Source organism: Anser brachyrhynchus (genome assembly GCF_964034855.1).
Source record: "Anser brachyrhynchus genome assembly, chromosome: 7".
Lineage (NCBI taxonomy): Eukaryota > Metazoa > Chordata > Aves > Anseriformes > Anatidae > Anser > Anser brachyrhynchus.
In genome coordinates, this window is record NC_137701.1 from 4,913,915 (window position 1) to 4,929,793 (window position 15,879).

Below are 15,879 nucleotides of genomic sequence, written 5' to 3' on the forward strand. Positions count from 1 at the left end.
TGTTTAAATATTTTTGAAACAGCACAAAGTGCACAGGCAGCCACCCTCGGTCTGAAGGAGAGGGGTGCCACCAGGGCTCTGTCCCCAGTGTGGCGGGGCAGCAAGATGGGGTTAAGGAGGTCCCCCTGGGTGGGACGTGGCTTTGGAGGACGTTAGGGCAGGATGAGGAGGAGTGGTGAAAGCACCGTGGTTGCTGCTGCTGTTGACCAACTTTTGCTTCTTCCTGCATGGGCTTTTTAGTGGAAACAGAGCTAAAGGGGAAAGCCGCTGCCCGTTCCCCAGAAACACAGAGGGGAGCTGCAGGGCTGCAGGACGGGAACCGGTGAGCAGCGCAGCGGGCGGCACTGGGGTGGATGGTTGCAGCATCAACACGGGGTTTTTTATAGCAACCAGACAAAATGTAAATGATGTATCCACTTGCAGGAACATCTAATCACATTTCATATGGAGCTTGGATGATTGCTTATCACCTCCTTAGGGGTAATCTGCATATGGAGCCACAACTAGATGGCTTTCAGCCCTCCCCCACCTCCCCAAAGAAAGGGAGAAATCTAAAATATGTTGTGCAAGGTACTAAATGGATTCTTTTTCTGACGTGCGAGTGCTTCCACGCGGTGCTAGATGAGTTGTGGTCCTTTGGGCACCTCCCAGCACAACCTCTGTGGTTTGCACTCACAGACCTCAGTGACACAGGACTTGGAGCCTTCCCTATGAGACGTCCAAGAAGGCACCAGTGCTCTTGCTGGGGACCCATCCTGCAAAAAGAAAATGCATAAGCTCGTGCTTAAGCCACTGGTTATTTATTTATGTTTTAGATATACTTTGTTTCAGAGTTGTTCAAAATTGGCAGGTGTAACTGGAAGAAGTATTTTTCATTTCAGATGTGATGCCGGCTATACTGGACAACACTGTGAAAAAAAGGACTACAGCGTTTTATATGTGGTTCCAGGTCCGGTACGATTTCAGTATGTCTTAATAGCAGCTGTGATTGGAACTATCCAGATTGCTATCATCTGTGTTGTAGTCCTCTGTATTACAAGGTCAGTATCTCTGATACTTTGCAATAGAAAAAAAAAAGGACATTTTTTCCTGCTTTATGCACTGATTATACAGATTTCTGCAGTGACACTTGTGATAACAAATACCATTTAATTCACCAGCAAACAGGTGATATCGCCTGGTCCCACCAGCCAGTGCTCCTTTATTGTTACAACTGCATTTTTACTTGCTTTTTAATCAAACTTAGGTGGCGATGGTGCCTACAGCAAATGAAGGTTCCTATTTTGTATTCAGATGCTTGGACAAATATTGTTCATATAAATAAGGGGGATATAAATACGGCAGCTGGATCAACACTTAATAAAACTAATCGTATCTCCATCTGGTTTCCTTAAGGGCCCATTCCCTTAGTCCTAATCAGGCAAAGCATGCAAACTTCTAAGCCTGTTTGCAATCCCATTGATTAAATGATTTCATTAGGCTCGTATACATGTTCAAAGGTACTGCACATGTTTAAGGTCTAAACTAGACGGTGGCACACCAAGCCATGTGTTAAATTATTTTTTAATGAGGAGGAAGGGCTTATTTGAATGGAAACAACAGCCCCAAGGTGGCTCAGAAGGGAGGGATAAACACAGTCCCGCCACGTGTGCTTCCCCTCTGAACTATATGATTGTCTCTGGGAGGGTTGGGGGTGAGTTCTGAACTTCAGGCATCTTCAGGCTTCTCTCAGAAATCACAAGGTTAAATTCACTCAGCTGGCAGCACCAATACAGCACTCTTTTAGAAATAAATTTCTATAAAAAACACAAGAAAGTAAAAGCTAGGTATAACACCTCTGTAGAAAACAAAATTTCTAATATATTTCAGTCCCTCTGTTGCACTACCTGGTTGGAAGACAGGCGTAGCATTTCCTCCTGGAAAAGACAAAAAAAAAAAATCGTAAATCCTTCTCTGGCCTAAATGCATAAAACAAAACCATCTGATGAAACCAAGCTGTTTTTTTGGCTAAGCTGAGGCCATCAACTCAATGCTAGATGCTGGAAGAGGCAATGGATAATATTGTGGTGGTATTCGCAGAAGTAATTCAAACAACCAAAAAGGTTGTGTAGGAAGAAGGTGGTGTAGTAACTGATAATGGAAAAAATGCTTAGTATCATTTTTTTGAGCGACTGTGGTTTTGGCACCTTCATGCAGTAAATCAAAGTACCTTATACTGAAGAGTGAAGACAGTATGCGCTGAGTGATCTGGCACTGCAATGCAAATTACCTATCACCCTGTTTTCGTACATAGATATTACCTTTTCCCACAGACTTTGTAACCAAGTTAATTTATGATCTTTTGACTTTTCTCTGTAATGCGTGTAATTACTGCAGAGCATTCTCCATCCCGGCATAATGATTTGAGATACATTTGCAAAAGTGTACTCTTAAGTGGCTTAAGAGAAATCCATGTGACAGGAGAGTGTTGTGGCAGCATATGCATAAGTAATTGAGTTTTTGAAGTCATCTGCTTCAGAGAACCTGACTGCACTGGTTTGAACTCCCTGCCCTGAACTCTTGAAAATGCTAAAACCCCCCTCACAGCTTCCTGGGAGAAAGCAGTGAAACTGCACGCAGTCAGAGGCCAGTACAGCCACATCCTTCGCTGCTCTTTTCAGTGCAGCTTCACCTAATTAATTTATCAAAAGAGCTTGGTGCACTGTGTCCCAACCCTGCACTTGAGCTGCATGAGAATACCACTGTAAATATTCTAGCTGTTGTTACTGCTCCTAAAATCTTACCTGTAAAATGGTGCATATACGGGTGGTGGCTACCAGCGCTGGAAGGCCCTGATTTGGGCTTCAAGGGCTCTGCTCCTTGATGAGCTTGGCCCCCTGGCTACTCATCACTAGTGCCAGCAGAAGGAAGGCACTGGGGAAGGCGCTGGGGTGGAGGATTAGGGGACCACTGAGCAAGAGGTACGGGGGAAAGTGATGGAGCACGGGCCCTGCGCCAGAGGACTTTGAGTGTAGAGATAAGGCAAAGGGCAGGCAGCAATGGAAACGGAGGAGGATGGTAAATAACGTAGGTACGGCCTAGTGTCATAATGATTTTCAGCAGTTTTCTTTATGGCTTTGCATTTTTTTAGTGCTTCCCTAATGTTTAGTCACTGCAGCTTATTTATGTGAAGAAATAACTTAATTAAAAATGAATGCGTAATGCGTTTCACCTGCTATGAATCGCACTGTGAGTAACTCACGCTTGCGAGCAAGCCCCAGTGGAGGGTGGGCAGGCAGCCCGTGCTCTGGTGCCTCGTTCACACCGCTGTGACTGCCGTGGTCGGAAGGGAGCGCATCTCCACCGCCAAGCGCCACAGAGGTCTTCTGGTAAAAGTTACGGCTGAGGAAAAGCTGTCACTCTGTTTTTAGTAAGTGATTATTACATCTGAAAGGCTGGTTAAATGCCAACACCCCTCTTAAGAAACCCAGACACAACATACTTGTAAGTCCAATAGCATTGCATTTAAGCAGTCGTCGTGTCAGAACCTGGCCCTGGTGCCTTTCCAGAGTACATCTTTGCTTCCATCGATCGGTGCCATAGTGTATTATGCAATGAAAACACGGGTATTTTGGGTTAAGAGATGCTTTCTCATAGCCTTAATTGGAGTAATCTCTATGGTTGAATCAATTTCTCTCAAGCTCGGACTGAGTGACCGTGTAGGTACTGTCAGATTTTGGGGAAGCACCTGCAAGGTGCATGTCTCCTTGTGTCCAGCTGGAGCAGTCCATACCCTCTGTTCTCCAGGAGCACACGGCCACATCCCCCGGGACTGCTGACCGCCCTGGCCATCCCTCAGCCACCCACTCCCTCCGTGTTTCTTACAAAACCACTCCAGTTTTCCCACTGGCCACATCAGCTGTGGCTTCCCGGCTGAAACTGCCACCAAAGGCTTTTTTTCCCCAACTCTGCCTTGCTTGGCTGGGACAGACCTGGTTCAGATCCTTGTCATGGGGGACGTGGGAGGAACCCTTGGTGACCCTTCCAGGTCCTGCTGCGCCACCGCTGGCAGGAGGGACAGGAGAGGCCACCTGGGGATGTCGGGGCTGGGAGGCTGTCAGCACACACCAGGTGTGGGGCTGAATGAATCAGCCCAGCGTCTGCTAACGATGGCTCCCCGATTTGCTCGGGGAAGGTTGGCGGCCTTTTGGGGAGCAGGCAGTGAACAATGAGTTTGTCGTGAAATCACAAACTAGCCCAAGTCTGCATTACTTTCATAATGAAAGCTCTGCCATAACCTCTGAGTGCGGTGGGAATGCCAGCCGATTTTTCCCGTAGTAATGATAGCAGACTGCTTTCCTGCTTCCAAGCAAGGAAAGAGGCAAAATTAGCACACAGCTATACAGTTTCTCATGAGGGGGTGGTCCTGTTGGCTTAAAAGTGCGACAAGTCAGGACAATCTGACCCATATTTCGTTAGACACTTATATAATTGTGTTTCAGCAATGTGAAATGCTTCGTAAGTCCTCATGCTCTTGCTCTTATTTAGCCTTTCAGTTGGAGTCATGAAACTATAGCATCATTTCCATTCAACAGGGGAAAAAAAAGCCCTAGCCTTTTTGATTGGAAAGGGTCACTGAAATTTTCACTGCGTTTTGCTGCTAGAGAGTGACTTGACAGGGAGCTGAAGGCAAGTGCCATGAGCTTGCATGGCACTGAGAAGGGGTGCCCCCCCCCCCCCCCCAGCATGACCTATAGGGCTTCACAAAGTGCCGCTGAAGGCAGCTTCATGGCACAGAAAAACAAGTCAGCTCAGTGCAGAGGGATTCTCCTCCGTGTCAGCATGCTCTGGGGTGCTCCAGGTGGGTGTAACTCCTACTGAGCATCAGCTGGAGACAAGAGGAGCGTGGCTGCCTCAGGAGGAGCTTGTTCCTTGCCCTCTGCAAAATGCCAGCTAGGTCACCCCCGTGAGGGACTGATCCTATTGCTGGCTGGTTTTCTGTAGCTCACCATTTTCCTGCTGATCCCACAAATACAAGGAGTGCGAAGATCTTCAGAGGGTGTTGGTGTCACCCTGCTGCAGTTCTGCTCGCCCGGCAGTTTCAGCTACAACCCTTTGGCTTTCCATTGCTTGTAACCTGTGACTGTCACCAAGGGCTGGACATCCCCACGCTTTCTGTCTAAGGGTGCCTCTCTGTGGAAGGAAACGTTCCCCGTAGCCAGTGCTGCTTTGGGTGCAAGGTTGAAACATGCCCTTGCCAAGGAGCACCATGAGGTTTGGTCCCAATGCAAAAGAGCTTTGCTTTAGCAGCCAGTCAAAAGAAAATAAGGCTTTGTCTTTCCAGTGCAGCTGCTGTAAGGAGTGTAGCATCCACAGGGAAAGGTGTGGACACCCACAGGGAAAGGTGCTGCCCACTCTTGTCCCAAGCATGGAGCATTTCCCTGGAACCTGATAGCGGCTGTAGATGCTTAGCTCTTCAGGACAGTCAGCAGGAACATCTACTGCTGCATCTGCTTTGTAAATACTTTCTGGGCCTGTGGTGCCGGGCAGGTGAGCGTGAGACCCTCCTAAATTGTCCAACAGCACCTTGCTGAAAATAATCTCAGCATTTTAAATAATTGCCCAACTACAGCTGAGCACCACAGCACAGTAGGGGCTGCAGTAAGGAGCAGGAATCTTAAAAAGTTTCCCCTACCATGCTTTTGTTTATGGCTTGGTGTTTTTGTCCCCTGACAATACGGGGTGAGGCACAGTCCCCTCGACATCAGCCAGCCCTTCCCATCGCCTCGAGGAGGAAACCCGAGGAGTGCCAGAAGGTCCCTCTTTAGCACTCACGTCCACTGCTGCCCGCGGGCGGCGTCTATGCAGCAGATGCCTTGTTGCGAACTGCGTGCTCTTACAACTCTCTTTTCCAGGAAATGTCCCAGGAGCAACAGAATCCACAGACAGAAGCAAAACACAGGGCACTACAGTTCAGACAACACGACGAGAGCATCGACAAGGTTAATTTAAAGAGCGCATGTTTCCACAATGGCCAAACTAACTGCAGAGAGCTTGGACTACAAAATACAGTATTATAGACAAAAGATTAAGACAAGATCTACACATGTTGCCTTGCATTTGTGGTAATCTACACCAATGAGAACATGTACTACAGCTATATTTGATTATGTATGGATATATTTGAAATAGTATACATTGTCTTGATGTTTTTCTGTAATGTAAATAAACTATTTATATCACACAATATAGTTTTTTCTTTTTCATGTATTTGTTATATATAATAAATACTCAGTGATGAGAAAAAAATTGGCTTTCTTAAATTTGCTGTATCTCATAGCTGTGTATAGTCTTGGGATATTGTACATGGACACTAACAAATCTTCTTTTCTTTCTTTTTCCAGTTCTAGTGGCAATTTTGAGTCTACTGAGCTCAGTAGTAGGGTTTTGAGTTGGTCCAAGATCAGCGACAATTATGGATGTGGGAAAGGTGAAGAATAATTTAACCTACATTGAGGAGGGATAAAATATTTCAGATCCGGACTCAACTACATTTCATCAGCTGCCTTCTCCCATACCATCTATCTTTACTCTCCCATAGCTTAGAAAAATCCTTGCCTTCTAAATTAAGTCCTAACTGAAGGGGAAATGGAAATTCTTGGTAACTGCTTATGGGAGTGCCGGGGGTAATGTCTCAGTCTGGGAGGGAATCAGGTGTCCGTCAAGGTGAACCCTGCGAGAATGCATTGCAGCATCTCCAACTCTGGTCACTGGAGTGAGTGAAAATTGCTTCCTGCTGTTGATTGAAAATTATTAGGTTAAAAAAGTTAATAACATAATAACAGCTGAAATGCCAGCACCATTTGTACCTCATGAACATGCTGATATAATTTATTTTTTCAAAGAGAAGGTGAAAAACCACTCAGAAAATACCTTACAAATAACTTTATGGGTGACCCTACTCCATTAAATGTAATGAACTCAAATGTTGGCTATATCTCAGGAAAATAAGGGCATGTGTTTTGTCACATCCACATGATGGACAAGATGCAAAGTTATTTCCATGGTAGCTGAAACTCTCCAAAACACTGTCTTTTGGGAAGCTAATATTACTCGAGTTTGTGCTATGAATTTTGAAGATGACAGAGTGACACTGAAGGGCAGAGAGTGGGCTCTTCACTCATGCTGGATCACATCCACTCCACTGATTGACTGCTGGAGTACTGGTCACACTAAGTAACATAATTGAACTAAAAAACAAAACAACTTGTAGCATTACTCATTGTGCTTCTCCTTCTCAAAGAGAATTTGCCTGGGCTCAAACTACTCATGACAAACATTAGGAGTATTTTTCACCGTCACCTCCATGTAAGAAATTGCATCTGGGGCTCAATCAGATCTGGGGTTACCCGAGGTGATGGATCATGTGTGTGTTTCCATCTCCTGCCTTCAGCATTAGCCTGGTCACTCACAACAGTCGCCACCAGCCCTACTGGTGACAGCCCACCCGATATCTGGCCTTCAGACATGGGTGAAGCAGTATTTCTACTCTAACATGGCTTTTGGTTCCCCACCATCCCACCCCAGCCTGCTTTAAAGTGAATCCATTGCATGATGTTCACATGGTCTCAGTTTTTGTCTTGTTGTGGGTTTCTTGAATTTTTGAAGGTAATAAAAGGCGATTGGCAAGAGATGCTTCCCAGCACCTGGTCTATGCTGATTGATGGGCGTGGGAGTGCGGTGCCTGGGCAGGCAGCGGGCAGGAGGCATCTCAGCAGCACCACGCTGCGCCTCTGCAGCTTCCGCCACCAGCCAAAGGCGCTGCAATGATGGCAGGGAGTGCCGCAGCGTTGGGTTGAGGATTGGGCTGGCGGGAGCACTGCGCTTCAGCCTCCCCGCGTGCTTTGTGCTTTTCTGAGCGAGGTGTTGGAGGCCAGCCTTGTCACAAACTCACATTTTTGAGCGGCATCCAAATGTCCCGTCCCCCCGCCCCACTGGGACTATCAGCTCTGGATTGTTTATTTCAGTCACTTACATGAAATGCAAAATCAAATGTTAACACATACACACAGCCATGTAGCTAGAGCAATAAAATTACTTTTTTTTTAAAAAAAAAAAAAAAAAAAAAAAAGCAATTCTTAGCCCATCTGAAAATAGCTAGAAGCGGAAATAGGACTCCCACACACCGTCTCTAGCCTTGCTGAAGTTATTGGCCCTGCATTTACTGTGTAGTGCCACATTTAATCCCTGAACAGCCCGCGTTTTAGAGGTGTTATTGGCTGCATCCCCAGCTGCAGAGCCTGCCACAAATCCTTCACACCTCCGAAAACCAGACTGGTTTTAAGTACCTGCTGCAGACTTAAGGGCAGAAAGAGGAAAGTGATGTTGTTTGTAATGCCCAGGGGACGGCTCCCACCGAGCATCAGAGACCTCCTTGTGCCGCCAAAACGGAGGCCTCAACATGCTAGTGTGGGCATGCAGGCTGACAATAACAGCGTCTTCAGGGTGTACAGGAAGCAACGGCAATTTCTGCATAAAGCATGTGCAGAACTTGGCTCAAAGAGGGTCATGAATTTGGAGAACTGGGGTTTGGTTTGCTTTTTTCCTTTCCTGAAGGGATGGAAGCATCGTAAGGCCACACACCTCCCTGAGTCACTGTACTGGGGAGCATGGGTGCATCCCTATGGGCAAGGCAGCCGAGGTCAAGGTTTTCAGGCCTGGGGTAGGACTAAGTGCATCACCCCCACCACCAAAAAAAGAAAAAAAAAAAAAAAAAAAAAAGACACTGTGTACTGTGTGGAAGACAAATTCAGTTATTCAAAGTGTACCTGGAGATGCATGGGTCAGCTGCTTCAGGGGTGCTCCTTAAGCTGGAAGCAAGAGAAAAAATAATGTCATGGGCATGGTGGTTAAGAATTAAACATGAGGCAAAGCTCAACCATTCACCCTTGGGCTGGAGGTGCACAAATCTGCTACTTGGAGCGCTGCACCAGGTCCCATAAATTACACAGCAGCATGTATCAGTACCACGCATACACCATGCAGCCCAACTGCGGAGCGGGGCATGCAAGCCATGCCTTCTCCCTCCCCAAACACCCCGCCATCATAATGCTCTTCCTTCCAGATGCTCGCTATCACTCCTTTCCATCCAGCACTAGCAATGTCATCAGTACAGTCATATTGAAGGGAGACTGGGAAGCCTGTTGTAGCCACTGTCCCCTTTAGCTTGCCTTCTGCACCAGGAGAAACGGTGATTACCTCAAATAATAACATTTAAAAATATAATAATTAGATCATAAGTACCAGATAATAATAACTTGGGCTGTGTTTTCTTGCTGCAGCAGAGATGAGGCAGCACGAGATCAGGCCCACGTTAAAAGCCCCTTTCCCTCACGGCCGAGCAGGCCGCAGCCCGCGGAGGTCAGGGCCGCAGCCAGGGCCGAGGGCCGCAGCCAGGCTAAGCGAGGGGGCGGGTGCCGCTGGGCGCCGCCTGGCGCTGCCTCCGCTTTTCCAGCAGCCGCTCTCGCAAAGTTTCCTCTTCAAAGCGCTCGCTAAAGCTTCTTTGAAAACAAAATGATTAAAGGCTATCTCTCCTCTCATCCAACATCAGACACATCTCGCTCCGCATCCTTGCTTTCACCCCTTATTACGCCTGCCGCTGTGCCGCGGCGTTCCGCGGCAGCCTGGAAGTTACCACCTCACGTCGAAGCCAGGCTCATTACCGCCCATCAAAGTCCACACACCTTTCTTTTATTCATGGGTTTGCGCCTGGCTGCACGGCGCTTACAGGCACTGGCATCTGTAGGTGAAGTGGGGCCGGGAAGGCCCACGGTTTGCTGTAGTGTTGGTTTTTGTTTTTTTTTTTTTCCCCCTCCAGTGACTTCAGCTGGACTTAGAGGTGGATGGAAATACTCTAAGCCACCACAACGAGGTCTCTAGAGCCTATTTATTATTGATAATATCCAGCGTTACGGTGTGGATGAGCCACAACCTGGCCAACTGAGCCCATTAAATTCAGGTCTCTCTGGCACGGGAACCCAAAAATGTTCATTTTTTTCGCCCTGCACGCAGACAGCCACCACATGGGGGGCAGCCAGGAGGCTGGGGCACTGTAGAGACAGACAGACGTGTCAGAGGCAGCCACGTCTCTCGGTGCCACCTCTTCGGTCTGCCGTAATGCTTTTTATGTTAGGTGGGTTTAGCTTAGTTCAGCTCCAGTTTAATTAACAGTTTTGTCCCAGCAGGAGGGCTGCTGAAAACAAAGGTGCATTTAAAAAAAAAATAAATAGAACAAGTTTTCATGTTTTTTTTTAACCGTATTGAATGAGAGCCACAAAGCAGTAAAATATTCCGCAGTCTCACACAGAAGCAGCCAAGGCTGCATAATAATAAAAAAAAAAAAAAAAAAGAAAGGGAAAAAAAAAAGAAAAGCCAGGTGAGCACTCTGTTCTCTGATGCTTATTGATGGCTTTGTCAGGGAGCAGCGAGCAGTTTTGATGGGCATCGGAGCCCGGCCCCGGCTTCCTCACCACTCCCCAGCACAAGGTGTTAAGGCGCGGAACAGGCACGAAGCCTGGCAGCACCTCGCAAGGCCACAGGGCAGGAAGCTGTGGGAGGACCTGCTCTGCACCAGGGCACCCACACGCGGGTGTAATTACTCAGGGTAAAAGCCCGCTTCTGCGTGCGGCCGCCTGGATGCGGCGCAGAGGCAGGCTTTACGGCGAGGCGCTTTCAGCGGTGTAGGTGAGGAAGAGCCGGTTAATGTGACCTGGATTAGAGGCTATAGATAGCGCTTCCTGCATGTTTTACATTTTCAAATAAAAAGAAGCTTCTTGTTTAATGGTTAATAAAAATGATTAGTGCTCCCAGGGCACTGATTCTGACAGATGCAGAATGGCTGGAGGGACCAGCTACAAGGCACGTGGGAAGATGAAACCCATTTTCTTTTTTATTTTTTTTAATACCGTTGAGTTTGTCTCCACCAGCATTTGCAAGTTAATTTGTAATGTAATTATATGTTGCTGCTGTCACAGAAGCAAATCGTGCGTGATGGGCCAGGGCCCGCCAGCAATGGCACGGCAAACATTTCTGCAGCGAAGGAAAACTGCCAGCTAAGCGTGCACACACATATGTATATATAAGTGTAAAACACATATCGCTATGTATTTTGGTGGATATTGTACATGAAGAAAAGCCCATTCCCCTGCAGCACATGCTGCCACCCCTGGCCTCACCACCTCCCCAGCAAAACCCAGCCCCGTGCCTTGGCAGCCCAAAGCTGGCTCAGTTTCTCCCTTCTTTTTTTTTTTTTCCACACCGTGGAAAAATGATGCACCACTGGCACATCACCAGGATGGGACGGGGGCGGCGCGGGAAGGCGATGGTGCTGTCACCTCCACTGGTGTCCCCATCCCACCAGCCCAGTCTGCCCGGGGGTGAGCCCACACTGGGGCTCGGCTCCTCCACCCACAGGCCAGCACCACCCAGCACCCAAAATGAGCCCTCACTTCAGGTTCACCTGTCATCCTTTTCGGTTGGGTTGCTTGCATGGCAAGGTGAGGCTTCCTTACCTCTTGGGCTTCTCCACGGGAGGGGGATACCTTTGGTGTCGGCTGCAGAGGGACTCATTTGCTTTATTAAGCATTGTTAAGGGTGCCCCGAGGTCTGCGCACATGTGGATCCATCAAGCAGGAACTGTTATTATGATGGCTATAATCAGTCATAGTCGTTTTCCCAGCGACGTGTCTCTCGTCCAGATGTCTTGCCATCCAGCTCTTGAATTTTGTGATGCCAACACAAAACCGTCAGGAAGACAGGCTGGTCCAAGACCTGCTTCACACAGCACAGGCGAGAAACATTCATGAAAAAAGTACATATTTTTTTTAAATGAAAAGACAAATGCAAGAAAGGGTCATAGTTGGGTAAAAATGAATTGAGCAGTGCATAAGAGAGACACAAGATTAGGGAAGATAACATTTTAGTTTAAGTGTTCCATCATTATTAATTCATTTGGTGCTCTTTATGATAATACCAATCATTTGGAATTCATTTGGTGTTTATGTGGATGTCATCTCGACTTCTGCAGAAATTCCAAAGTAATTCAGCATTAATGTGCTATTAAACATTGTTACCAGCCAGTACCTTCATTACTTTACCAGCACAGAATAATCTTTCTTTCCCCATTCTCTAAACTCAAACTCCAGTGCTTATTTTGCTTTTATCTTTATTAGGGTTTTAAAATGTAATGCTTCTATTTAAAAATTCTCCTTATGCTACATTACTGTTGTCTGTTTTTTTGATGGCATCAAAACTATGCAAATCAAGGAGGGGGTTAATGGTGATTCCTCATTTTTTTACTGGCGTTTGACTGCAAAACAACCAAAGATGGTTCAGCTCCTCACTGACAACAGCCGAGCCACCGAGCTGGTATTTGTGCTCACGGCAGATGACGCTGAACCAAACCCAGATGCGATGCCTCCTGCAGCGGGCTGGTGCCTCGCCCTGGGACACGGCAGGTCCCCCTGCCCCCGGGTCACTTTGGGTAGGGGCAGGCTTCCCAGCTTTCCACACTAGGTGCTGAGCTGGGTGGGCTCAGGAGTCCCCAAAGCGGTTTTGTTCTGAATTTTATTACCTGAAAAGCTCACCTTGACCGCCCCATCTCTAAGTCACCCATCGCTTTTTATTATTAAACAGACCCCCCAGACTTTTTTTTAAGACTCTCTCAAGCCACCCTTGGGTGCATCCTGTGACGGGAGCATCCCTGCCCCATCCTGCCCCTGGCCCCACCAGGACCCCCGAGCTGGGGAAGGGACAAAGAGAGGCAGGGAGGGATGGTCTGAAGGGGCCAAGCTGCTGCTGACAACCTCTTTCTGGGCTCACCACGTGGAGCCGTGCAGCTGGTGCCCCTCTGGGTGAAGCCTCCATCTGCTTCCAACCATGACTGCTCAGATGGCAGCGGTGGCAGTGACTATTTTGGGGCCAAACCCTTGTCAACAGAGGGAAATAAGGCTGCACTGCCACATAACATTTAAAAAGATACTAACGATTAAAAAAAAAAAAAAAAAAAGAAAAGAAAAAAACCAACCTTACATTAAAAGAGCATTAATTAGGTTTTATAGTCAAGGACTCAAAGATTACAAAGTGCCAGGTTGCTCGTAGTCTGCAAAAATAATAATAAAAAAGGAAAGCAGAAAGGCTGGGTTCAGCTCCTAGCTGCGGCAATCCTGCCGTGCAGCCCTCTCATTACCCCAGCACACACTGTTTTTCCCCAGGACACCTGCTTCTTTTGGCCCACGGGACAGCGGCGTGCAGGGGCAGAGCGAAGTTTGTGCTCGGCAGCTCTAGAGCTGGCAGCCACAACTGCAGCACTGACCACGCAGCCTCATCGCGGCTCTTCGCAGCAGATGATTTTGTCTGGAAGCGCAGGCATGTGTTTGTCAGCAACCGACGGCACGTCCTACCCTGACCACGCAACTGGCCGGGCCGCTCCCTTCTCCTGGGTGCTGCATCCCGGATGCCCTCCTTCCACGAAAAGCAGCAGCCCCCTGGGACGCCGATGGAGCAGGATGTGGGGAGAAGGGAGCAGGGTCAGTGCGGTGGCTCCGGGGCTGGCACAGCCCCTGGCAGGCAGAGGAAGGCTCCAGCAGTGCTCACTCCCAGCCCCGGAGGATGGCGATGCCACCGCCTGGCCCCGGCCAGGGCTCGGCCTCCTCCTCCGCCACGCACGGCTTTACACGGAGCACCGAGCCTGCCGCTGAGGGATTTTTCCACTTAATGAAAACCCCGGGAAGAATATGAATGTGTAGAGGTTAAAGGAACCTGGCAGCGCTTGCTTGTCTGTCATGTCTTTAAGGATTGCCATTAAGTCATAAACGTGACAAAGATTAAAGAGTTTATTAATGTTATTAGAGACTTGAGATAAAATGCTATGCCTTGCAGGGTCTCTCTCCCTCTCTCACTATTTAATGAAAACATTTTCATCACTTTCTGAATCTATTATACCAAATATTCATTTCAGGAGTCCTAAGATGATTTTATTTTAATTAGAAAAGATGTAGCAACCACCTGAAGGTAATACAGCTGAGCACCTCGCCACGACTCCCCTCTCCCCGCTGCCGGCAGGCGAGCCTCCCCGCAGCGGCTGAGCTGCCCCCGAGCCCCAGGGGACCCCAGAAGCCTGCCCCAGCCTGCAGCCGAGCCGTGACATCTTTATGCCAGAGCCTTCCCGGCCGGCTCAACGCTTCGCATTTGCAACGCAAGCAGCTCGCAGACGCTCTGTCTTTTAAACTTTGCAACCAGCCCGGCTTAATTTGTTAATTTATTCTGCAACCTGATTTACTGTTAATTTATTTTGGTGAGGAAGGTAGCCCAGCTTTAAATTCCAATTAATTAAAGGGGAGGGCTTAATGGTTTTCTGCTGCGCAGTAGCTTCACGACACACTGTATCCTGTTTTAGTGCCGCACCGAAGCACTTCAAAACTTTATCACCGTTACCTAATAGAAACCCATACACCTGCAAATTAATTTCACGCACACAAAAGATTGCTCTTCGCAAATGTACCTTTAAGAGCCGAATTTCGGCTATAGCGACCATCACCTGCTGCTTAGCAACAGCCATGGCATCACTGGCGGTGGGTTTGTCCTACACAAAAATGTCAAATTCAGGATGCGCTTCTCCACCCCACCTCGTCCAGCCCTGCAACTGCTGCCCAGCCCCTGGTTAACAGCATCAGATTTTGTTAAATTTTTTTTTTTTTGGAGGAATGTCCAATTTTAGGGATCTTAAAGATGTAACAATAACCCCTGGCTGTTTAGGTAATTTGAAACGGCGATAGAAAGCATGGTGCCCTGCTGTGACCACGATGGCAACCCCGACGCACATCACCATGAGCACAGCTGTGCCGGAACTGCTACCGCCTCGCCATTTTGCACTGAACACTTCTAAAAAATTTATACCGAGGATGTTGCAATAAACCCAAAGCTAGAAGGGAAAGAGACAATTATATCCAGACCGTCCAACGGGTGTCCCGAAGCTGTTTTGTACTTCCCGAAGCCCAGGGAAAACTCCCCCAGCCCAAACTTGCCACCTCCTACCTCCATCCTTGCTACAAGACCGTCCTGCAGCAAACAGCTTTGCGTTTCTGCAGGCGTGCCTGTGTCTGTCTGTCCACACTGCCGCCAGGATGCGGCTCCATGCAATGCTCCTGCCTGGTGCCAGCCGGCTGCTCCCCGCGGCAAGTGCGTATTCCAGCAACACCCTTTGATGGCCTGCAGAGAGGAAACCATGGGCTAAATCCTGCCCTTTATAACTGTTGTGTGGGCACAACTAATTCACCAAAAAATGAAGGGCAGGTTTGCATTCAAGGAAAAATTAGCGGGAAGGGTGAGCAGGCAAGACAGGCAGTCCTGCCAGCAGCCGTCACTCCGTTTTTGGCAAGAACGGCTGGCTTGGCAAGCACCAAGGTAGTAAGACAAACTGAAATACCAGGCACCGGGGCTGCTCTTTGAAGCAATTATCCTCCGGAGCAACGAGGAACACGATGAAAAGGTTTCTGGAGACATGGTGTGGCTGCAGGGCGAAGGCTGCTTGCCTTCCTGCAGCCAGCGCCAGGCTTGTAGAGCCAGGTGGGTCGGTCTGCAGCAGGGAAGCCCCAGCAGCTGGTCTTAAATTCATAAACACACAACTTCTCCAAGCAGCAACTGAACTATTTGGCATCCCAAATGCACGATGTGCCATGACCAGCAGCTTTTGTTTAGGAGCGGCCCAGGGTTAAAGCTGCAACTGCCGCAGCTCAATGGGGACACGTCCCCGCTCCATGCCCCCAGCCGCAGCCACGTGCTGGGCTGTGAAACAAGGGCAGACACAGAGCGATGCTCTTCTGGTGTTTCTCAGTTACAACA

The 15,879-nt window shown here is 48.2% G+C and overlaps 2 protein-coding genes across 4 annotated transcripts in view; one reads left to right on the plus strand and one right to left on the minus strand.

Annotated features, from left to right (window-relative positions):
* Nucleotides 1-7,684, plus strand: part of TMEFF2 (transmembrane protein with EGF like and two follistatin like domains 2) — a 329,406-nt gene extending 321,722 nt beyond the window's left edge. For both annotated transcript variants that reach the window (XM_080598844.1, XM_080598843.1), the window contains 3 exons: nucleotides 882-1,040; nucleotides 5,895-5,981; nucleotides 6,384-7,684. In XM_080598844.1, coding sequence (XP_080454970.1) covers nucleotides 882-1,040; nucleotides 5,895-5,981; nucleotides 6,384-6,480 — 343 coding nt within the window. In that variant the 3' untranslated portion in view covers nucleotides 6,481-7,684. The remainder of the gene's footprint in view (nucleotides 1-881; nucleotides 1,041-5,894; nucleotides 5,982-6,383) is intronic.
* The window catches only part of LOC308197799 (uncharacterized protein), a 70,943-nt gene continuing 56,110 nt past the window's right edge, over nucleotides 1,047-15,879 (minus strand). Inside the window, exons 3-5 of one of the 2 annotated variants that reach the window (XR_013953270.1) lie at nucleotides 11,550-11,808; nucleotides 8,808-8,849; nucleotides 1,047-1,916 (exon numbers count right to left, since the gene is read on the minus strand). The gene's annotated coding sequence lies outside the window, so the exon portion shown is untranslated. Of the gene's footprint in view, nucleotides 1,917-8,807; nucleotides 8,850-11,549; nucleotides 11,812-15,879 lie in introns of both variants that reach the window. The other variant, XR_013953271.1, reaches the window with a different exon arrangement.